Source organism: Condylura cristata, unplaced genomic scaffold, assembly GCF_000260355.1.
Source record: "Condylura cristata isolate star-nosed mole 26May11 unplaced genomic scaffold, ConCri1.0 scaffold00008, whole genome shotgun sequence".
Taxonomy (NCBI): domain Eukaryota; kingdom Metazoa; phylum Chordata; class Mammalia; order Eulipotyphla; family Talpidae; genus Condylura; species Condylura cristata.
This window is the reverse complement of record NW_004567109.1, coordinates 24,252,507-24,275,690: the sequence shown is the minus strand read 5'-3', so window position 1 is coordinate 24,275,690 and position 23,184 is coordinate 24,252,507. Positions and strand designations below refer to the sequence as shown.

The 23,184-nt window shown below is 46.4% G+C and overlaps 1 protein-coding gene across 4 annotated transcripts; it reads right to left on the bottom strand.

Annotated features, from left to right (window-relative positions):
- Positions 1 to 1,067: 1,067 nt before the first annotated feature.
- On the bottom strand, positions 1,068 to 17,238 carry KIF2C (kinesin family member 2C). Of its 4 annotated transcripts, XM_004678924.2 has the most exons (21): positions 17,146 to 17,238; positions 16,302 to 16,396; positions 13,401 to 13,502; positions 13,171 to 13,219; positions 10,913 to 11,035; positions 9,468 to 9,590; positions 8,844 to 8,944; positions 8,148 to 8,243; positions 7,632 to 7,686; positions 7,378 to 7,540; positions 6,602 to 6,692; positions 6,316 to 6,379; positions 6,147 to 6,238; positions 5,100 to 5,242; positions 4,346 to 4,550; positions 4,135 to 4,245; positions 3,011 to 3,078; positions 2,762 to 2,867; positions 2,552 to 2,665; positions 1,598 to 1,721; positions 1,068 to 1,484 (listed from the first exon to the last, which is right to left on the bottom strand). In XM_004678924.2, the coding sequence occupies exons 1-21, from the start codon at positions 17,207 to 17,209 to the stop codon at positions 1,402 to 1,404; spliced, it is 2,172 nt and encodes a 723-aa protein (XP_004678981.1). In that variant the 5' UTR covers positions 17,210 to 17,238; the 3' UTR covers positions 1,068 to 1,401. The 4 variants fall into 4 exon arrangements, with proteins under 4 accessions (XP_004678981.1, XP_004678982.1, XP_004678983.1 ...); XM_004678925.2 differs by lacking the exon at positions 9,468 to 9,590; XM_004678926.2 differs by lacking the exons at positions 16,302 to 16,396; positions 17,146 to 17,238 and adding an exon at positions 13,949 to 14,348.
- Positions 17,239 to 23,184: the final 5,946 nt, after the last annotated feature.

The window sequence follows — 23,184 nt, the reverse complement described above, 5'->3', positions numbered from 1 at the left end:
GGGGATTGAACTCATGCTGCGGTGGCTGTGGACAGCTTCCTAGTGCTGAGACTTAACCTTGTGCACCACCAGGGAGGTCTGTTTTGTTTATTTTTATTTCAACATTTAATTTTTCACCAATTCCTTTCTCTATAGTCCTTAAACCTGAGATTAATCACGTTCTTGTAAATGACAGCAGGTTACAGAATGCTGCTGTCTAGTCATACAGTTCTACAGACTAGTGCCATTACAGTTCATGTTTTGACAATCTTTGCAATGGAAGATTTTTTTGTGCAAATAGTGAGGCTGAGAAGACCAGGACCTGGTCTGTGGAGCCCATTTTTCCTGAGTTTCTGCAGGAGCTCATGTGCATCACACTCCCCGCTATCACTAAGGCCTTTAACACATTTGATGATGTGAGTCCTAGGCTATCAGCCTTTTAGTCACACATGACCATTCAGACAATTCATGCTCTATAATATGAAATATGGAGTCCTCTGTGCAAGCCCGACACATGGTCCCTCAGTTATCTGGCAAACCTCTACTCATTTTTCAGGATTCAGCTGGTGCTGATCATCAGACTTTGCTGTTTAGTGAGTGCTCTCGTCAGTGTTTCCACAAAACCGTTAACATGCTTTGAGCAGACTTACGGACACAGCACCATCTCCTTTCTGCCTATAGCTCCTATCTCAGCAGCGGGCCTGGGGCCTGGTCAGCATTAGACATAGCAGCGGTTGGAGTCTTCAGCACATCACTGAGAGCGCAGGAGTGGATGTGGCCTCCAGGAGTGCAGGACCAGCAGCACTCTCCAGAGCTGCAGCCGCGCCCTTAGTCCCAAAGGCTGACACTTGCTGCCCTCACATACATCACTCAATAGGTTGGTTTTGGTTTTTGTTTTTGTTTTTTCACTTTCTTTATTGTTAGACATAATGTGTAAACACAGAAGACAGCAGGGATCCTCTTGGACTTCAAAAAATAGCAAGGAAGGAAGAGGTCCCAGAAACTTTTTTAAAAGTACAAGACATTTTTAGTTCCCAGGTAGCAGGTTTGAAAAGCAGGACAGAACCCAGATAGCTGAACCACAGGCTCCTCTTCCCCAGAGCCCTGACAAACCCAGAGTACCTGCCTTCAGCAGCCAGTCCATGCAGGCAGAATGCTGCCCCAGGGAGAACCACACCAGAGAGCCTCCCCTCCTGGAGAGAAGGCTGACATGCTTGCGTCCCTGAGGGCACAACTGAAGGAAACAAAGTAGTGTCCCAGCAGTATCCCCCGGCACTCTAAGGCCCTCCCTAGGTGCCCTGGGCTCAGACACTCCCTGCTCGGACCCTGATGACTAGACCCACCACCTACCCAAAGTTCGCTGGGGAGGTGGGAAGGGGCAGAGGCTGGGTGTGGAACCAAACAGATCTTTATTTGGAGTTGTCACTGGTGCCGTTTCTTGCTGCTGATTTGTCTGCTGGCCTGCTCTTCCAGTTGCATGGCCAGGCGCAAGGCCTTGATGACATCTGAAAGGAAGAAGGCATGGTGCACAGGGCTCTGGTGAGCACTGCAGAAGCCCCATCCCCTCAAGGCAGAGCTGGCACCACCCGCAGAAGCTGGGCCCTTCAGCTGCACCCACCTTGCAGAGCTGAGAAGTGCTTGGCCTGCTGGGCCAGGGCAGACTCTGCTTTGCTCACAAAGGTCTCCAGGTCATAGTCTGGCTGCTCGGTCATCTCAGAGAGTTCCAGCCAGCCTGGTCCTTGCTGCAACAACACAGGGAACACCTTGTCAGCTCAATCGTGGCTCAATCAGTTTAGCAAGTCATTCCTGGAACTCTGACCACCTGCAGTGCAGATGCTTGTGCGAGACACCTCTTCCTCAAGTCATGGCCCACACCCTGCCCTGCCCCTCTGTGCAGTGTTCCTCAACTTCCTGCCTACCCCAAACCTGTCCCTTCTGTTATGTGAAATGAATGTCATCATCTGTCTTGAGACCTGGGCCAGAAATCTGAATAACCTGTTCTTCCATCCTGCTCGTCCACCAATCCCACTTCCTAAGTAGTTATACAGTCTCATTCCCACTGCAAACCCATGGCCATGCTCACACTCGGTCAAGGACCAACACGGCTCAAAATCTCCTTCTAGTATCTCTCAACTTTTGTCACAATTTGTGTTCATCCACCTCCCAAAACTAGACTCACACTCTAAGGCTTACTATCCAAGTTTTGTGGTTTTGGAGCCGGCATACAGAAAGCAGCTGGTGAGCATTCACTGAACAAGCAAGACAGGGTTCCTGTGGATAAATTTCTCTTCCAGGGGGTTTCTGGAGAGCCTGGTTTCAACTAGGAGGATGGAGGAAAGTCTACGTGAACCAGTTTAGAGAAGGGAGTATGTTAATTAGCTGTTCTAGAAGAAAAGCTAGCAGGAGAGGTGGAGAATTAAGGAATGCTAGTGTGGAGGGCTGTTTCTGGCCATCCCAACCTGAGGATCCCAGGGTGCAAAGCCCAGGTCACGTGGCAGACACAGAGCAGAGCACCGTTGAGGGTCCGTGCTAGGGTGGAAGCCAGTCCCCCCTTTCCCAGGGCCAGCCCTACCTGTATAATCTCCTTGAGCTCTTCCATGGCCCTCTCCTCCAGCTCCCTGATCTGAGTCATGGCTTCATTAAAGCTGGACATTTGGGAAGACAGTTCGTCTTCTTCTTTGGAGAACTAAGGGGACCCAGAGGGAGAGACACAACAGGATGGCCCAGTTCCCAGCCCAGCAGGCCACATTTCTGTGTTGCCTCTCCCCTCTGTGCCCCTTACATTGCTTGTGATCAGGGCCCCATTAGAGCTGGCTTCCATTTCTTCTGTTTCCATTTGAGTTGGCTGCTCCCCACTGGATCCACTGTGGGGGCTTAGCTCTTTGACCCTAAGAAAACAAGATGCTTTCGATCCCAGAGCAGTCTCCTGGCATACATACTAAGGCCGCAAGCCCTCTAGCCACTCGTTGCCTCTCACTTCCCACCTCTGGCCCCTCCCCCATCCTACCAGACTGTAGGCATCAGTCCTTACCTGTCTGCATATCTGAGTGTGTTTAGTGTATATTCACAGGAGCTTATGCCTGGCGAGATCATGGCAATCTGCAAAATAGAGAATGAGCAGTTAAAGATTCAGTATAAAGGCAGTACATTGTCTGCTCCTGAAGAGGGGCTGATGGAGGGGTCTCTTCCAGCCACTGATACCCAACGTGGCACTGGTGGGGAGGGCCTTTTAAATGCTCTCTCTGGGCAACTTGCCTCACGAGCACTGTAATTCAAATGCCTTAGAAGTTGGTTTCCTGGGCCCTCACTAGTGGCACAACAGTAAAAGCGCAGCACTGTGAAGCTATCCACAGCCACTGCAGCTCAAGTTCAGTCCCAGCCAGGGAGCTGAACCACATGGCATGGTAGACCTCTCTTGCCCCACCTGCTGCTCCCCTCAGCAATGAACTACATCAGTTGGCCTGTTCTGCTCCCCACTCTGTCTCTGGAGAATCCTTTCAACCTCCCCACACCTCTAGCCTGTGCCCCAGTTCTTGTGTGCATAAATTAATCCATCTTAAAAAAAAAATTGGTTTCCTGCCTTTAAAGGCTTATCTGATTACCTACTGCTTCTTTATAGCTCTTTGCTGACCAAGATCTTACCAAGATCACATCTAAAACCTTTCTGGCTCATCCTGGAACCTTCAGTTCACCCAGGCTCAGGGATAATGCCTGAGGGAGAAGTGTTTAGCACTTATTTAGAAATTTCTATTTTCCGCACAGGAAAAAGAGAAGATATTCCCTGGAATGGAGGAAGGTCAGACCCTAACTAGAAGGGCTTACAGATAAAATAAAGGGAATCAAAAAATTCATTTGAGGCCTATCCCTGGGCTCCAGTGTGCTTTTAGGCTGTGAACCAGTGACCTGAGGGAAGCTACAGAGAAGGCAATAATTTTCCTCTCTTACTTCCCTGAGAACCCTCTTCTACCAGGTAAGGGAGGGATGATAACCTCTCCAAACCAGGAGCTTCGTGGATACACAGTCCTTCTATCTTGGCAGAGAAACGCAGGAGCCAGAACCTGGGAACCCAGACAGCCAGGGGTGCCACCAAGTCCCTTGCCCAGGGCCAGGACTAAACATCTCCCTGTGCTCCGCCTCCAGAGCAACCCTACTTACCATGCAGGTCCTGGAGTTCTCCCCGATAAAGGAGTCCCGCAGCACCTGTGTCAGCTTGCTCTCTCGGAACGGGGTGTGGGCCTTGTTCTGTCCCAGGGCCCTGATGCACTCCTGTGGAACGGCAGGCCACCTGAAGTCCCTCTCCCCTCCCCCACCCCTCCCTTTCTCCACCAGCAGCCTTCCAGGCCAGGAGCCTCTAGCTAGCTGCTACCTTCAGGGCCAGGAGACTTTTGTTGATTTCTGCACCCTCCATGCGAGTCTGCCGGTCAGCACTAGAAGTGTCTGCTCCTCGTTCATTCCCTGCCAGATCCACCAAAGAGAACTTGCCATGCACTCTCCCTTTGGCTCGAAGAAGAATCTGGAAGCAGGCGTGGGAGCGTGAAGAGTTGGAATTTGCAAATGTCTGCCCAGAGGTCCTGTGGCATAAAGAAGGGCAAAGTAAAGCTAGGAGTTTCTGAGGTGGCCAGCTACAGTATCTCCAGAGTCCAGAGCACCCCAGAGTTCACCTCAGGCTCTCTGGTGAGTGAGTGAATTTTCTGGTAAGAGAGGGACACAGGTCTTCCCATCCCAGACCTCTCTTCTGTCCTCCTGGGCAGAAGAGCACCTCACTCATCTATAATGGAGCTATGGTGCCATTACTTCCAGCCGAGAACAGACCCAGCGCTCCTGTCTCTCAACATAGCAGGAGGGAGACAAGAGCAACAAGAGACCCAGAGAAGCCCAGAGCTCTTATTTACTCTGAAGTAAGAGCATAGGAATAGCTGGACTTAGATTTAAAATAACTCAACATCTCCTGATGAGCAACTGGCCGAGTCATTCCCCCAGCTGATACCCCAAGGCAGAGGCCTTCACCGTCCTCACCGCGCTGGGGGAGCTGTGCCCCATGAAGACAGCAGGGGCGAGGGCGAGGCTCGGTCACCCAAACTGAGCATCAGAAGGCAGTCCCTTCCCTCACCAGGGCTCACCTGCAGGCACTGCCCACGTCGATCATCTTGATGACATCGTCGGCACAGTTAACCAGGTGCTCCTGCAGCCCCACCACCTGCACCTGCTGCTTGCCGTCCTCCAGCACGCGCAGCTTGGCCTTCTTATTTAGCAAGTCAAACAGCTGTGCCGGGCAAGGGTAAAAGGTCATCAGGCACCGGGAACCCCATTGACCACTCCCCTTTTCTGAGCCTACCCCAGCTTAGACAAAGGCTGGCAGCCAGCACAGTAGATAGAAGTTGCTGAGTCCAAGTCAGACTAGCAAAGAGCAGCACACTTGGGATATGAACCAGGCTGCCTCAGTTTGATGGGACTCTGCTCTTTATTAACTGTGTGAGCCTGAGCGAGTAACAGTTTTCCTCTTTATCCGAAAGTAAAGCATTCCTAGTATAATTCAGTAGGTTCTCTTTTGGCTCTGGGAAGTTTCTCCTTTTTTTATTTATGCATACAGAGCTGGGGTACAGGCCAGAGGTGCAGGGGCGGTAAGAAGATTCAACAGAGACAGTATGGGGAGCAGAGCAGGCCGACTAACAAAGTACACTGCTGAGGGGAGCAGCGGGCGCGTCAGGAGAGTCATGTGGGTCATCTCTGGGGCTGGTGATCGAACTCGCACTGAAGCAGCTGCGGCCAGCTTTACAGTGCTGCGCTTTAACTCGTTGTGCCACCATGGAGGGCCCGATCTGGGAATTTCCACACAAATGGCAATAACATTTCCTGATCAGTGGATCCTCTCTATCTGAAGAGAGAATATATGGTGTGAATGTGTACCATTGGGGAAAGAGCTTTTTAATGGGAGCTCCTAACACAAACCTTCCATCTGAAAGGGAGCCCTGAGGACCACTCCTGCCATACTGGTTGAGATCTCGTGCCATCCCACCAGCAGAGGAAGCTCCCTCACATCCACACAGAGCAGCCCATCACAGGCTTCACAGCTTAAGGTGGTTTGGGCTATAATATCTAGCCAATGTCAAGATTTTACAAAGTCCAGGGGTGCCCAAATCATAAATGAGGGGCTCCCTGACAACTACCTTCCCATTATAGATCTCAAAGAATGTCACATAGACTTCCAGGCCCAGGTTCCGGTAGCGGGGTTGATTCTTCAGGAGGAAGACATCCCGAGCTGTGGGAGAGAACCTGGGTTAGGTAAACTGCCTGCCTTTGTGTGCCCAACCCACTGCGGCAGAACATACTACTTACAGGCCATTGCATAGATCCCCTTGGATGCATTCTGGGCTTTCCCAGAGAGGTCGCCACCCATAGTCTGCAAAGGAAAGCACAGAAGACTGTGGTAAAGGGCCCTTGGCACAGGCCAGAGCACAACTGGCTCCCGCGTCCAAGGTGCCATGCCAAAGTCTGGAAGGGTAAGGCCCCTAACTGTACCTGGCACATCCATTTTATCTGGTGATGGGACACTGAGAGGACTTTCTACAAGAAACTTATTGCCCACCTTTTAAGGGACTGACCAGCAGGCCTGAATACTTACGTGTGTCTTGCCACTTCCCGTCTGGCCATATGCAAAACAGGTTGCTTTGCCCCCTTCAAAAATTGTCTGTACCAGTGGCCTTGCTGTGAACCTAAGAGACAGGACAGGGAAGAGTATACCTCTTTCTCCAAAATGTGCTCCCTAGAATAAAGGTCCACTGCCCTTTGCTGTAGAACTCCTGGGTGCTCCTTCCAAGCACAAAACACTACAATTCTAAGAGGACCCTGAACTCCAGCCCCACTTAAAAATCTAATTCTCCTATCCAAATGGGGAGGGCTGAATCTGGGCTGAGATAGGAATAGGAATAGGCTGATGGCTCTCACTCTGAGTCACCAGCTCCTCTCTTGAACCCTGGAGACACAAATGAAAGCCTGAGCTTAGCTGCTGACTTTCAGCATAAGGCAACGTACAGACCAGAGGAAGCCCTCTAAAGTAGACACCTAAAACATTTTAGGTTTTGTGGATCACAAATATACACATAGGGCCTCTCTAATGGCCTAGGAGTTAAATCTCAGCACTATCACCACTATGCTCTGAGTTTGTTCCCTGACCAGGGAGCGAACCCACATAGCAGACCTCTCCTGTCTTGCCCACTGCTCCCCTCAGCAGTATGTTTCAGACAATCTGCCTGTCTGCTCTCCACTGTCTCTGGTGAATTCTCTCACCCCCAACACCTCTGGCCTACACCCCTGCTCTAATATGCATAAATAAATAAAATAAATCTTAAAAAAAAAAAAGCAGGGATAAAGAAGGGAAATGAAGAAATGAGGACTAACCTGTACACAACCTCATTTGAAGCTGTTTCATCAAATGCGAAGTCAAAACAGAATGCTTGGTTCTCCAGATACTTTGTTAAGTCCACTTTTAATTTGGGTTCATGTACCAAGAGGAGACACTTGCTAGGAATGGAAATCACATCAATTTCTTTCTTGGCCAATTCTGCAGAAAGACAGTATTTCAGGGAACCCTCCCTGGACACAGGGGAACCCCCACTCAGCCCAAAGCCACTTTCTGGCTGCACAGGGCTTACCTTGTTTATTCAGTGGACGTTTCCTAACACAGACACATATCCTATGCTCTTCGATCTTGGAGAGGATGAGAAGACAACGACCAGCAAAGGGTGAGAGCAGTATTGAAAGAAAGAGTGTCCAGATCCCTCCCCTTCCAATTCCATAGGCTGGCCTAGACATGGGCTAAGATCAAATACCAGGACTCTGTCTCTCCTACTAGTTACTCTAGAGCACAAAGGATCTCTGAATTTTCTTCCCAGCTTTCTGACTCTGCTGCCTACAGGAGTTTTCAGCACTTTTTTTGTGATATATGGCTCCAGCCAACCAGTGTAAGCAGGTACATATTAAAGGGAATTGATAAAGAGCAACTCTCCCATCCAGGCCTTACTAATACCAACCTAGCAAATGGTATTAATAAACTCATACAGGCGAGTGGTGATTCCTACTTGCTCTGACTCCTATAAGGAAAAGTTTTCTGTGTCTCAGTTGTGCACCTACTCAGAAAGGAGAGGTAGAAGTCTTTTGGGTTTACTTACAGGATCAGTCACAGTAAGTGGATGACATTCCAAGGTAGTCCGAAATTCTTTGATCATCCGGGCAAATTCCCAGTTAGGAAAGCTGTTGTCATACTCCTGTTTGGGACAAGATGCTTGCCAAGATGCGCACGCTCTCAGAGCCCAGCAACAGCTGCTCTTTACATGCACATGGCCCTCAGGGCTGAAAAAGTCCCCACACGAGCTCACCCTTCTACCCTGACTCCAGGCTGAGTCCAGGAACAAAGCCGGGGGAACAGAAATTGGCAGGTGGGCCTAGGCACAAACCTGACCACCAAGGAACTGAGGTGAGAGCCATGCTCCTCCCACACCCAGACCACAGGCTGGGATTCCCCAGAGCAATTAACCCATCTAATGGTCCAAACTAGAACTTCACCGCAGGTCCTGGCACTAGGAGGTGGGGAAAGGCAGGTAACTGTGCCCAGAGTACAGCTGGGCTTTGCACTGTGATGGCGTGCCCAATGGGTCATCAGCATGAAACACATTCCTCATCAGAGGGCCTTCAGAAGAATATCTGCATTAGTTCTTCACTGCATCATGGTGAGAAACAAGCTAACCCTTCTGGGTATCTGCACTGGAGCCTCAGGAACAGTAGCTTCCACCCATACCTCTGACAATCGAAAGGTGTGACTAAGGCTACCTGTCCAAAAGTCTTGCCCGCTCTCTTCAGAAATGTACCTGAGCTCGTTTTATTCTCATTTCAGAGTTTTGGGCCCTCTTTTCTTCTCTCTTGCTCTTCATTTTTTCCATTTCTTTCACAATACATGATTTCCTTCGAACTAGAGGGGAAAAAGGAAGCCCATTTTCTTAACTGCCTAGGAGCTTGTTCTGTGGTTGTTTTACTGAGTCAGTACAGAGTTTCCCAGGACTAGGCCTTCTCTAAATGCTTATTATTAAATCACTATATGCAAGGAGAAGCAACAGTTGGGCTTTGGGATGGCCAGGCCCACAAAGCAAAGGCTTTTTAATGTGAATATTCCAAACTCTCTCTCTCTCTGCCTGTGGCAATTTCTCAGCAACCTGGAGAGGTGAGATACTCCCTGCTTGTCTTGATGATCATTCTGGGCAATTCCTCAGGTGTTAGCAAAACTTTAGTTGTGACAACACCTCAACCACATCAGAGGGCTCCTGCCAGCTTGAGGTTTGCCTTTTGTGAAAGACTGAATACATGGCCACAGGGCAAACATGCCCCCATGGGACAAACAGTTTGAACTCAGGTGGCAAGGCAGGCCGGGTTTGGAAAAGAATGTAACTACCTGTCCTGCATTAGCAGCAGGGCAGCAGACAGCTCAGCGTGTCTACCTGAGTTCACAGGGTTTGCAGAAGAGGTGCCTCGGATGGAATGGCCTTGCTCTTCCACCTCCTCGCTGACCATAGTCAATGGTATTTCAGCCACTGCAGGGCAGGAAATCCTAGGGGGGCCAGCTGTTAGGGAACAAGAATCATTGGAGAAGCAGGCAGGTCAACCACAGCTGTGCTTATCACCCTAGAAGGTTATAGGCCAGGAGGAGGGGGACAGCCAGCTCAGCAAGAACTTGCGCTCCCTCAGCATGAGCAGCGTTTGGACTTTTGCCTTCATCCCGGCCTACACCCTAAACCTGACCAGTTTCTGTGTAGAGGCTTCTGGAGCCAAGGCATCTTTATTAAAGTGTTTGTGAGTAAGTAGTTCAGTATGGGCTTCATCATGAAAAGCCTGTTAGCAGAGTGCTCAAGCCACCTGAGTTAACTCGCCAGGTTAGAAGAGCCTCTAATGACCTGGACTGCTTTTTGTTTTGTTTTAAATTTATTTATGCATACAGAAACAGGGTATAGACCAGAGGTGTAGGAAGTGAGAGGATTCACCAGAGACAGAGTGGGGAGCTGAACAGACCGACTGACAAAGTACACCGCTGAAGAAGCAGCGGAGGAGACAGGAGAGATCTGCCGTGCCATGTGGGTTACCTGAAGTGGCTGCAGCTAGCTTCACGATGCTGCATTTTAACCTGTTGTGCCACCAGGAAGGGCCCTGACCTGGGCTGTTTTAGGCTTGACCCTGGCATTCAAGCTGTTCAGGCCCCTCTACTCATTTGGGAGAAAAGCCAGCCCTTTAATGACTTCTCCAAAGTCTTGCAAACTGGGTGGTTAACAGGAGCAATCCTAAAAAACCACGGGTAATGGGAACCTAAGCAACAATGAACCATATTGATTCAACTCAGAAAAGTATCATCCATGACACCTCACTATTTTCCACACTCGTTTACTTTCATTTTATTAGAGCTTATGTGTTTCATGTGATGATCACGTATCTTCCAAAATCTGTACCTACTTTGTAAATCTAAAAAATTGATAGTTAACTTAGTTTCTTATGTATATTTTTCAAAATCTATTTTCATAAAAGCCAGTAAGAGAAAAAGCTAGTCTATACTATTAGAAACCAAGACTATAGCTATCTATAGGGGTTAGGAACTGGAAGGTGGCTTGAGGGCTTTCAGGGTACAGGGAATTCTGTTTGATGTGTATGTTACGTGTGTGCTCAGTTTGTGAACTATATTCAATGATTTGTGCACTTCTCTATATATGTTTCAAAAATTAAGAAAGTAAAATGAGATGATTTCCAGATAAGGGGCAGTGTTGTGGGGCAGGGACGGTACTGAAGTCCGGGGTGGGAGGTTGTGGGAATCCTCCGACATTCCAGGACAGGGAGAGGGCCGTGTCCTGAGGGGTTGCATCAAGGCCTCAAACATAGAGAAAGTAGATCTGTTACTCACCGGAAGCGGAGAAGTGCTTGCGGGAGTTTACAGGTGCAGGTGGCTCCACCTCCATATCATTCTCCTGAGTGGTGATGCGAACCTCTGGGACGGTGGACATGCGAGTAGAGCGGCCTCGAAGACCTGGGGAGCCAGGGCAACAGCCAAACAGTGCAGCATTAACAGGGGCCAACAGGGCAACAGGAGGGTGTCAGAGGTCCCGCCAAGATTCTGTCGGTGCGGTGGGTCCCAACCACCGGGGAAGGAGCCTGCCAACTCCCATTCCTTCCACCGGAGGAAAGGAAAAATTAGAACAAATACCAGTGATCTCAAAACTAATTTGCTCGTATTCTATAAATCTGAGAGCTTTTAAGGACAAGGATATTTCCCACAAAAGCATTTTTCTCAAGTCAATGCAGGAACCTACAACCAAACTAAAATCATTTCTGGGGAGACAGGCCTAATCCTTTCAAGCAAAAAGCAATACTGGTCTTAACAGCAACACATATCATTGTATGATCTTTCCATATCTCAAAGCAACACCAGAAGGTAAATCTCAATATTCCCATATGACATTAAGTCTCAGAGAAATTAAGCAACTTGCCCAATGTTACTTAACTAAAAAGAGTCAGAGCAAGAATGTGAACCTAGGACTGTGAGATTCCAAGGTGTCGGCTTTTTATCACTGCTCCAGGCTGCTTTACAGATCCAGGTCTGGGCCACATAATCAGAGACCACATAATCAGCTACAATGATTTTCTGGAATCATAAAGAATGCTTAAAAACTTGAGTTATAAGGCCATCCCTGGTGGTGCAACCAGTTAAAGCACAGAACTAGGAAGCTAGCTGCAGCTGCCTCAGCAAGGAGTTTGATCCCTGGCCAGGGAGCTGACCCACATGGCGCAGCAGACCTCTCCTGTCTTGCCCAGTGCTCCCCTCAGCAGTGTACTTTGTCATGCTGCCTGTTCTGCTCCCCACTATGTCTCTGGTGAGTCCTCACCGCCCCTGCTCACCGCCCAGTTCTGTATGCATAAATAAATCTTTTAAAAAACACTTGAGTTATAGTTGAGTTCTTATCAATTTCTACCCATCTATACACAGTTTTCTTCATAAGAAACAATTTATCATCCCTAAAATAAAAGAACCCATAGCTTTGGAAATAAAATACATGGCATTATATTTGCAAACATTAACATGTCCTAAATTTATGAGTCACCTAAATTTAGGCTGATCTGATAGCTCTAATATAATCCATGTCTTTCATGAAAAGTGTGAATAATTACAAGTTTTCTATTTCCTAGTAATTTGTAAAAAGTGTTCTTTTTTTTTTTTTTAAAGATTTATTTGTGGGTCCTCCCTGTTGGTGCAATGGATTAAAGCACAGCACTATGAAGCTATTGCAGACATTACAGCTCAAGGTTGATCCCTGGGGAGGTGACCCACATGGCACAGACTTCTCCTGTCCAGTCCTCTACTCCCCTCGGCAGTGTATTTCAGTAGATCTGCCTGGTTTGCTCCCTGTTCTGTCGCTGGTGAATCCTTTCACTCCCCTCACCTCTGGTCTGTGCCACCCTAGCTCTTGTATCATAAATAATTAAATCTTTAAAAAAAATAAATAAACAACACATATACACAATGGAATATTACTCAGTAACCAAACAGAAAAAAAAAATACCTGCCTTCTGCAGCAACATGGATGGAGCTGGAAGGGATCATGCTTAGTGAGATAAGCCAGAAAGAAAAGGAAAAATACTGGATGTTTTCACTTATAGCAGGAGTATAAAAGACCAAGGAGAAAATAATAATAATAATAATAATGAACAACTATATACCAGAGACATTTTACCAGGGTGGAGTGGGAATGAGAATGGGGGGTGGGGAAGTGCACTGGGCTATGGTGATGGCACCCGGGTGATTTGGTGATGGGAAGCCCACGGGGATTACAACTGAGATGGAAAAAGGTACAAAATGATGTAAACATAAACTATTATTTAAAAAAGTAATAATAATAATAAGCAAGTTTAAGTTTAAATAGACATGTGTTGTATGTCTCCACAACTTATCTTGCTTAACAGAAACTCTGTAGTCTTTGACCAACACCTCTCTCCCCTCATTTCTGTAGCTATCTGGATGATTTCTCACTGAGAAAAATGCTTGGAAGAAAGAGCAGGGCTCTGCCACACCTAAGCTATCTGTTAAATAAACAATGGGTCTGCGTCACAGTTTCCTGAGGCCCAAGATCATTCCCGAAACAGATCCCAAGAGAATAAACCATTTACCTTCCTTTGGAGCAGGAATTTTGGAGTTGACTGATCTGCGTTTTTGTTTCTGAAAAACAAACAGACCAACATAATATAAAGCAATATCAATTTTCAATGTCTACCCTGGGTCTGTGTGCTGCACTTAAGCCCTAGGCAGTTCTAGGACATAAAGCAGCAAACAGTCAACAAGAAAATTGAGTCAACAAGAAAATTGGGACACTGGCTATGGCCAGATGACAGACACCTACCTGGACAGTTACATTCTCCTGCAAGGGCAGATTGTCCTTAGGGTGTAAGGGAAGAAGCTGTAAAAGTTCTGGATTTATAGCGGCCACATCATCAAAATCAATCTGCAAGGAACAAGTAAAAGTTTCTGTGGAACAACAGTTTGTTCAGGGGCCTTCCCTGGTGGTGCAATAGGTTAAAGCATAGTACCGTGAAGTTATCTACAGCCAATGTAGCACAAGTTCAATCCCTGGCTAGGGGGTGACTCATATGGTGCAGCAGACCTCTCCTGGCCTGCGCACTGCTCCCCTCAGCAGTGTACTTCGTAGATCTGCCAGTTCTGCTCCCCACTCTGTCTCTGGTGAATCTTCTTACCCCCTTATCCTCTGGCCTGTAACCCAGTTCTTGTATGCAAAAATAAATCAATCTTAAAAAAAAAAAACCTCCCACAGTTGTTCAGTCTAACTGTCTTTGCAACCAAGGCTACCCCTAAATTAAGACTTTACCAATTCTAAGTTCCACCACATACAAATAACTATAAACAAATATTTATTGCTTAGTGATGGTTTACCATCTAGATGGATATGGGTTTCTTGATTTCGAAGTCAATGGTAGATGTGAGTGGAAGGAGGTAAAGAGGAAGGCAACAGGCAGGCAAACTGTCAGGTGGCCCACAGTAGACCTAGGTCACTTGGTTCCACTACTGTTCTGCCAGACTGTGCATTCCTGATGGGCACAGCCCCCCAGGTACTTCTTGCTGGCTGACCTCAAGGAGGAAACTAGTCCTAACTCTCCCTTTGATAGTCAAAATGGAGGGCCTTTCAGGATCTTATGGGCAGGAATAAGTTCATGAGAACTACTATCTAACCTTAAATCTACCTACATTTTCTACTGGGCCCAGAAACTTCTTGCCCAGTCACAGCTTCCCGTTCATGTTTTCTCTACTTCCTGCTCATGTGTACAATGAGGTCACAATTCTAGGTTTACATCACCAGAGTCCTGCAACCTTCTAGGAACATTAGCACAACTTCATAACAGGTTTCAACACTCAAAACAGCACCAACTAATGATTATTTGTATCCTAAAATGGGACAGATCTGAAGCATGAACTCTAGGGCAAGAGTTTTACCTTCCAGATATGCAACCTATATTTATTAACTGGCTCATTCCAACATTTATTAGTCAGGAGTAAGGCAGCAGACGAGGGGAAAGTACTTAGTGACAAATTAAGACATATCATTGCCCTTGTGTTCAGCAGCTCACCTTATGCACAAGGGCTGGAAAACTAAGCACATGAGATAGACCAGGGGAGAATCATCAAATGCAAAAGCTGACAGGTACGTCAATAACCACACTTTCATCACTATTTCTACAGACCCTTAGTACACAATTCCCCACCTCCCATTTCTAAACCCTAAATTACAGTGATAAACATGACACCACAGTTTTAACCCTAGCTCTGATATTAATATTGATTAATAGCAATGAGCATTGATTCTAACATTGATGATTACAGGAGAGCATCCAGGGAGGAAGGAGTAAGAGTGGGAGTGTGACGGCAAGGCTCTAGGCACGGGTGCAGAGTGGGAAGCTGCCCCATCCGCCCCCGCGCAGGGCGCTGGAAGAGTATGGCACAAAAGAAATTTTGATTGGGGTTAAACCCTGAAAAGGCTTTGAATATCTCATTAAGAATTCTGGATCTTCATGCTTAGTGAGATAAGCCAGAAAGAGAAAGAAAAATACCGGATGGTTTCACTCATAGCAGGAGTATAATGGACCAGGTGGAAAATAACAAAAACAATGAACAACCATATACCAGAGACATTTTGTGGGGGTGGAGTGGGGAATGGGATCAAAAACGGGGTGGGGGAAGGGAAATGCACAGGATTATGGTGATGGCACACGGGTGACTTGGTGATGGGAAACCTGTGGGGATTACAATTGAGATGGAAAAAAAATGTACAAAATGATGTAAAAATAAACTTTTGTTAAAAAAAAAAAAAAAAAAAAAAAAAGAATCCTGGATCTTATTCCAAAGGCAAAAAGCTGGAGTAAGGTCCAATAAAAGTTGTATTTATAAGAAAATAACAAAAATGAGGAAACAAGTCACAAGGAGCTGCTAATAGTTGGTAGAAAGGAATTTTAGGAACTGCTTGTTTTCAAGGGCAGGTAATGTAATCTACCTTTTTATTTCGCAAATATACCACCTAAACATCTGCATACCTACCTACTACAATACACTAAGCAAGTTCATTAATGTGTTTAGTTCCAAGAAAGAGTAACCAAGTCTATCTGATCCATGTCTGCATACCTAGCACCAAACACACTTGTCTGCATTCTGGAAAAAGGACCTGGAGAATAAATCCTCACAACAAACTTATGAGATAAGTATTATTACATTTTATAAATGGGGATTGGATTTCTAAGAGGGGCAGAAATATGCCTGTGAACACACAAAGTAGAAGTGGCAGAGACAGACTAAAGTCTAGGTTTTCAGACTCCCAGTCTGGCTATCTTCTCAGCTCATCACAATGCTTTTTTAAAACATAAACGCTGGTGGCCTCCCTGGTGGCCTAATGGCTTAGTCTTAGGACTATCACTGCTACAGCCTGAGTTCGATCCCAGCCCAGCCAGGGAACTCACATATGGTGCAGCAGACCTCTCTTGTCTCCCCCACTGCTCCCTTCAGTAAATTAGCCTGTTCCGCTCCTCACTCTGTCTCTGGTAAATCTTCTCACCCCCAGGAAACTCTGGCCTATGCCCCAGTTCTTGTACGCATAAATAAAATAAATCTTAAAAAAAAAAAAAAAATACCCCAAGATCAGAGGTAACAGACTCAGAATCAAGGCTCTCACAAGTCCCAGGTCCACAGACCTTTTACGTAGGACAGTGTTAAATGTAGCACATATTTCCATAAAACCTACCTCTTTGCCCTTTGTGGTACCTCCTTCTGTCCATTCCACCGAAACGCAAGATTTCTCCAAGCTCACAGTCCTTACATTGGCACTGTGAATTATACCTATCGGAGAAAAAAGCCAGAATTACCCACCTTACTCACGTTTAGGATGTCACAAAGACTCAATGTGGAACTGAGGGAAGGATAAGACAGCTGTCTTTTCCTCTCATAGAGGACAAACCTCCTGGCACTTCACCTTTACGAGATGGGCAGGTCTGAACGCGACTGCAGGGAATAAGGATTCATTCCCACTCAAAAGAGAAGCTATAGTAGCCTGAAAGTATGTTTGGGGAGTCACTCTAGTCCTTGGCTGAACTGTTCCTCAACGCAGCACAGAGGCTCTAGCGATGGAGGGTCTTTCGTACCTCACTCCTGACGGTCGTGTCAGACCACTCTTCTAATAACCAGACCTTCGGGAACTGCTTAACAGAGAGACAAAGACACAGACAGAATCGCAAGCTCCTTGAAAGTGATGATTTTGTCTGTCTGGTTACTCTCAACCCCAAAGCCTGACACATGGCAGGTGTTTATAGAAGAGTAAAGCGGCCAGGAAGCCGAAATCCCTCCAAGCAGTGTAGGCAAGGTGTTTTGAAGGGGGAAGTGAATCTAGCAACCCTAATTCCTTACGGGAGGTCCAAGGCACACGGGAGCCCCGCCCACTCCCTAGCGCCGGGACCCACCACCAGCGCAGAGACCCGGACCGGAGAATCCCCAAGAATATCTCAGGCCTTGCCATTTGGGGGATCCGCAGTAATCTCAGTCGTCTTAGAGCCCACGGGGCCCCCCCTTGGCCTCGGGACCCCGCCCCTCACCATTACTGCGCTGAATCTTGATGGAGAGACCAGGAAACAGGCGGGCATGAAGCGACGAGTCCATGGGCAGCTGGCAGGTGCGCGGGGGAGAAAAACGTGAACGTGAAACGCCGAGAAGCTACACCTCCCTGAACTGTACCAAGCCTTAACGCTGAGCAAACCGCCGCAATTTAAATCCCGCGCGCCAGCGTCCCTATAAAACGTCATCACGCTGCCGCCCGTCTCGGCCAGCCAGTCAGATGCGCCTGCGGAGCCTTTTGGGATATGTAGTCTCCTACTGGTCTTCCGGCTTCTGGGACCGCCTCCTCGCCTGGACACACCCCCGGGCGTTGGGTAGGCGGGGACCTTCGCAAGGGTGCGGCGTTGTGGTTTCTGACCCTGCTGTTATCCCGTAGTCCGAATGTGTTGCTAGGTTACCCCAGGCGTTGAGAACCGTCAATTTGGTCTTTAAAAAGTGAGGGTTCTGGGGTCCTGTATACCCGACTCCAGCTATTATCTCAGTGACCTAGCACAAGTTTGAAGTGATTCTGATTTTCCTTTGCACATTGTGGTGCTTGTTTTTTCCGCAGAATTATTTTGAGCTTTGCATGCTAGGAAAACAGTTGCCTCTGGCAGAGATCGGTACTTCAACAAATAGATTTTGTTTTTACATGAATCTTGAGTATTCGTGTGTGTATTTCCCTCAACCTCCTTGCGTTAGGAGGTTGATGAAAATTTATACCCATCCCCGACCTTATTTTGCTTTTTCCACCTGTGAGTCCAGGTCATTGGAAATTTGCTTGCTGCTTCCGAAGGCCATAGATTTTTCAGGGGATCTTATTTCCAGTTCCTCAACCTTAGATAGACCCAGTGAATTTCTCCTGGCCATGTATGGACTATAAAACTCTAATTTCAACACCTTCCTGCTACAGGAATCAAAAGTCAAGAAAACAACACTGTAAAACAAAACAAAAACAAACAAACAACCAAAAAAAAAAAACCACAGTAAAGTTCACAGGGAACTCAGAAGTCCCAAAATTGAGAATTTCTCTTGTGCCAGAAATGGAGATGTCAGCAGCAAGAGGAGCTGACTCCAGGGAGGCCCATGATCCAGGTATAATGAAACCCCAAGAAGTACCTTAGCAAATACAAAGCCATTAGGTTAGTGACACATATGCCAGAGATTCCAGCACATTACCACTAGCCCATGGGTCTGAATGAGAGGAGATAAAAGCCCACCCAGACTTGAACTGGTAAGATAACAAGTGAAGTTTATAAAGTTGATGTTTAGGCCTTCCTGGTGGTGGAAGGGGTTAAGTCTCAGGCCTTTGATACAGAAATGTGTTCTGGTCTTGGCTTCTGCATTCCTGGACCTAGGCTGTTTTTTCTGATCCAAGGTGATGGCTTTGTCCCCAAAGCAGCCTTATCTATTTTCTTATCTACTTGAGCTTACTAAACATACCTGGTAGGCTAGGAGTGAGTGCTTACGTTTTTTTTTTTTTTTAAAGATTTATTTATTTATTCATACAGAACTGGGGTACAGGCCAGAGATGCGGAGGGTGAGAGGATTCACCAGAGACAGAGCGGGAAGCAGAACAGGCAGATCGATGAAGTACACTGCCGAGGGGAGCAGTGGGCGGGTCAGGAGAGGTCTGCCACGCCATGGGGTCACCTCGGGGCAGGCAGGCGGGGATCGAACTCATGCGGAAGTGGCTTTAGTTTCTCAGTGCAGTGCTTTAACCCGCTGCGCCACCAGGGAGGGCCTGCTTACGTTTTTTTAACCTTACTAAATTGTACCTAATAGGTGAGAGAACATGTTGAAAGCTCTCATAAAGAATAATATGGCAAATTTAGAATATAGGACACTTTATTCTGCAAAGTGGTGTAGCTTCTCAAAGTTCTTATCAACAACAACTATAAAAGTACAAAGACTTCTGGATTAAGAGAATACAAATAACAACTTTTGTAAAATAAAAAAAATCTAAAAAAATAAAAGAGAGAATACAAATAACAACCAAATACAAAGCATGAATCTTAATGGGGTACAATTTAAAAAATTTGGGAGTAGGCCCTTGCTGGTGGCACAGCAGGTTAAAGCACAGCACTGTGAAGCTATCTGCAGCCACTGTGGCATGAGTTCAATCCCAGCCAGGGAGGTGAGCCACATGGCGTGGCAGACTACCTCTGTCCTGCTCACTGCTTTCCTCAGCAGTGTTTTTCAATCAGTCTACCTGTTCTTTTCCCCACTCTATGTCCGAATCCTCTCATCTCCCACATCTCTGGACTGTACCCCAGTTTTTGTATGCGTTTATTTTAAAATTCAGGAATAATTAGGGAAATTTGACTATAAAGTAGATATGAAAGAGTTGGGGCATTTTTTTCTAAATTATTTAAGTATAAAAATGATTCTGTGGGAGATGTTCTGATCTCTGGAACATATTTGTGTAAATTTCAAGCAATTTAGAAAAAAAAAAGGAAAGCAGACCATATCACCCCAAACTCTGCCTTTTTGACATAAGAATTAACAGTTGAAGGCAATTAAAAGCAGCAAACATGGGGAAAGTACTCTCTATCTCCCAGCTTTCTGCCTAAGGTAGCAAGAGTTTAAATTTCCCCTAATGGTTCGGACTCTAGATACTTACCTGCCCAGAGAGGGCACTAGAAAAACCAGCAAACAAATCTTACTCCTTTGGCTTCTCACATGCTTTAACTCATAATCTTCTGTCCTTGGACATTCAAAACTGTTTTCCTTTGTCTTGTCACTTCCCTACAATTTATCACTCTTCATTAATGATGCTCTATAAACCAAGTATTAGCTATCTTTTTGAGTTACTGATCCCAAAATTTCTCCCATCTTCTGTGTACATAAGAAATGACACTGATAACTGGACTTCTGTCTTTCTCTTGTTAATCTGTCTTGTTACAGAATCTTAGCCAAGAGCCTAGAAGGATGAAAGCGGGAAAAATTTCCTCCCCATACAATGACATATACACGAACAAGTTAAAGAAAAAGCACAATGTTAAAAGATGTTGAATTTGGTTGATAGGTATGAAGGTTGTCCTTCTGGTCTTTTAATTGTATTATATGTTTGAAATTTTTCATAGTAAAGTTGGGGGGAAACTACTGAATGGAGCAGATAAGATGATGAACTAATACAGACTAGTGGTAGCTTCCTACTCCAAACCTTGCCTCAGAAATGAGTCTGAGATTTGTTTTAAAACAACCCAGTAAGTGTGACAAGGTGGCCAAGTGCTTAAGGTGATGGAAAGCTAAAACAACCCAATAATCCAGCAGGTCTGAGGAGAGGGTGGGGATGAGGGAAGTAACAGTAGCCATGGTTTGTGGGTGCTGGGTGATAGGAAATAGCAGACTTGTGTTCAACTCATGTTTGTTTAAAATCTTCTACATAACAATAATAAAGAAAGAGGAGGAAGAGGAGGGAGAAAAGTGTGGAAGGATTGAAGATTTGAGACCCTGAGGTAAAAACTGAGAAATGCGTGAGAAGACAGAAGATGGGGGGCAGTTGTGGGGCAACTGGGCCAAAGAGGTAAAGGGTTGTGCAGCTTGAGGGAAGTTGAGGGAATAGGTTTTTAGCTGTGCTCACTACTGTCCTCTCATTACTGTCTTCTCCTCTTCTATGTGCCGCTCCTCAGGACCCAGACTGGAGCCCCCATTTCCCTACGAGGCAGAAAACAGGAGCCTCACCCCACTGGCGCTAAGGCAGGGCTAACAGGTAGGCAGCAAACAGTCCCTCTTCACCGACTTTCTGTGCTAGTGTCCTGTGACAGGAGCCTTCTTTCCCTGCCAAGTTCCCTGACACCCCCAAAGTAACAGAAACTGAAAAGGGAAACACATTTTTGATAAGAGAAAAACAACAAACTAAGAAACTGCAAGATGAAGCACACTTAATAGAGCTGACTGAGTTTAAAATAAGAACTAGCCTTGAAAGACAGAGGATCTATAATAAACAAAAGGCAGGAACAAGGAAGAAGACTCAGCGGCAAGGACTGCGTACAAGTCGTGTATCGCTGAGAACCAGATGTGGATTGAACAGAAGAATGGCTGCAGCCAGCACAGGCAGATGAGCAATAGGAGCAGGAGGAAGATTCATCCAAAAGGCATCAGGAACGGATAAAGAAAACAAGGAAGGTGGAAAACAAATACGAGCAGATTTTTTGTGACACACACTGTAGGTGGCTAATCCAGCAGCCATACCCAACCCCCTTGGTCTTTACTCAGCTCCACAGCAGAGACTGAAAGCTCAGCAGCGGGCTTTCCCAGATTTCCACCTGATTAGAGCCGGCCATGTGACAGCTCAGGCCAATGAGATGTGAGCAGACGTGTGAGGAGGGGAGGGCTGCAGCTCTAAGCAGGATACTTATTTTGAAAGAGAAGGGAATGGCATAGAGGATGCTTTGCTTATAATAGTTCATCCCCTTTTTTTCACCTTGGACATGATGTTCAGTCTGGAGTATATACAAGTGCCTTGTGATCATGAGGCAGGTTGATAGTCATCAAGTCAAGATGCCAGCACACTCAGGACAGCCAAATAGGAAAGCTGGTCAAGCCCAAGAGGCAGCGAGCAGCTGAATCATTGCCAGCACCCCCAACCTCCACAGTACTTGTTGTGTAAACAGAAAGCAAAACCAATACCCACCTATTTGCTTAAGCCACATTTAGTCACATTTTGCTTAACCTGCAGTTGAAAACATCCCTAACACTTTGTTCTTTGTTTTGGGAAAGAGGTAAGAAGTTGCGATTCAAACAAATAATGGGGAAAAGGTCAGACATCTGTGAAAAAAAGATTTTAATTTTTTTATTTATTTAGATTTGTTTTATTTAGGCATCCAAGAGCTGGGATGTAAGCCAGAGGAGGGATGGAAGGAGGCCGTTTGAGCAGATTCAACAGAGACAGAGTAGGGGGCAGAACAGGTGGATCTATTGAAATACACTGCTGAGGGGAACAGTGGGCAAGACAGGAGAGGTCTGCGGTGCCAGGTGGGTCAGCTCCCTGGGTAAGGATCAAACTTGAGCTGCAGTGTCTGTCAATAGCGTCATTGTGCTGAGACTTACCCCTGTGTCACTAGGGAGGCCCTAAAAAAAGAATTTTAAAAAGCTAGTTGTTTGAAAAAAAATTTTTAATAAGCTTTTTATTCATTGGTTTACATTGTCTTATTGTATTGATTTACATTACTCTATGTTTCAGAAGTACAGCTTCAGCCTTGACATGGCTATAAAATACACTGCACTCATCAGCAAAGTTTTAGTGCCTTTTACCAGTACCAAATGGATCCACTCCACCCATGTCTGAAAGTCTTAATAAATTAGACAAACAAGAATGATGACAATGAAAAAATAGGGCCCTCCCTGGTAGTGCAAGGGGTTAAAACACAGCACTATGAAGCTATCTGCAACCACTGAGCACAAGTTCAATCCCCAGCCAGGGAGCTGACCCACATGGCGCAGCAGACCTCTCCTGTCTTGCCTGCTGCTCCCCTCAGCAGTGAATTTCCATAGATCTGCCTGTTCTGCTCCCCACATTGTCTCTGGTGAATCCTTCCCCCCACCCACTCACATGTCTGGTGTACACCCCAGCTCTTGTATGCATAAATCAATCTTTTTTTTAAAGAAATGCAAAAGAGAATTTAAAAAATTCCACCTCCAAAGCTCCAAGCTGAAATGGTTCTAGATGAGTAGGGTCAGTCTTTCCAGAGTAATTAACTTCTGTCTGTAGCGGCAGTTACAGCCATTAATTAAATCTGGACCCATACCTGACACAAGGCACTGGATTAGCTAGAAACGGTGATTTATATGTACAAAACAAAGAAGAAATTACCTCAAGTAGCAGAAGAGCAATTGAGGGCAATTAAAAAATATATAAATTAACCCGCTGCGCCCTGGTGGCGCAGCGGGTTAAAGCACAGCACTGAGAAGCTAAAGCCACTTCCGCATGTGTTTGATTCCCGCCTGCCTGGGAGGTGACCACATGGCCGGGCAGACCTCTCCTGACCGCCCGCTGCTCCCCTCAGCAGTGTACTTTGTCGATCTGTCTGTTCTGC

Excerpts from the sequence above, each read along its gene's own strand:
- KIF2C (XM_004678924.2), bottom strand. The coding sequence starts at position 17,209 with ATGGACTCGTCGCTTCATGCCCGCCTGTTTCCTGGTCTCTCCATCAAG. Across the intron at positions 9,591-10,912 it reads CAAGCACTTCTCCGCTTCCG|CTGGCCCCCCTAGGATTTCC; the intron begins GTGAGTAACAGA and ends GTTCCCTAACAG. Across the intron at positions 4,246-4,345 it reads AAAGTCTCCTGGCCCTGAAG|GAGTGCATCAGGGCCCTGGG; the intron begins GTAGCAGCTAGC and ends GCCGTTCCACAG.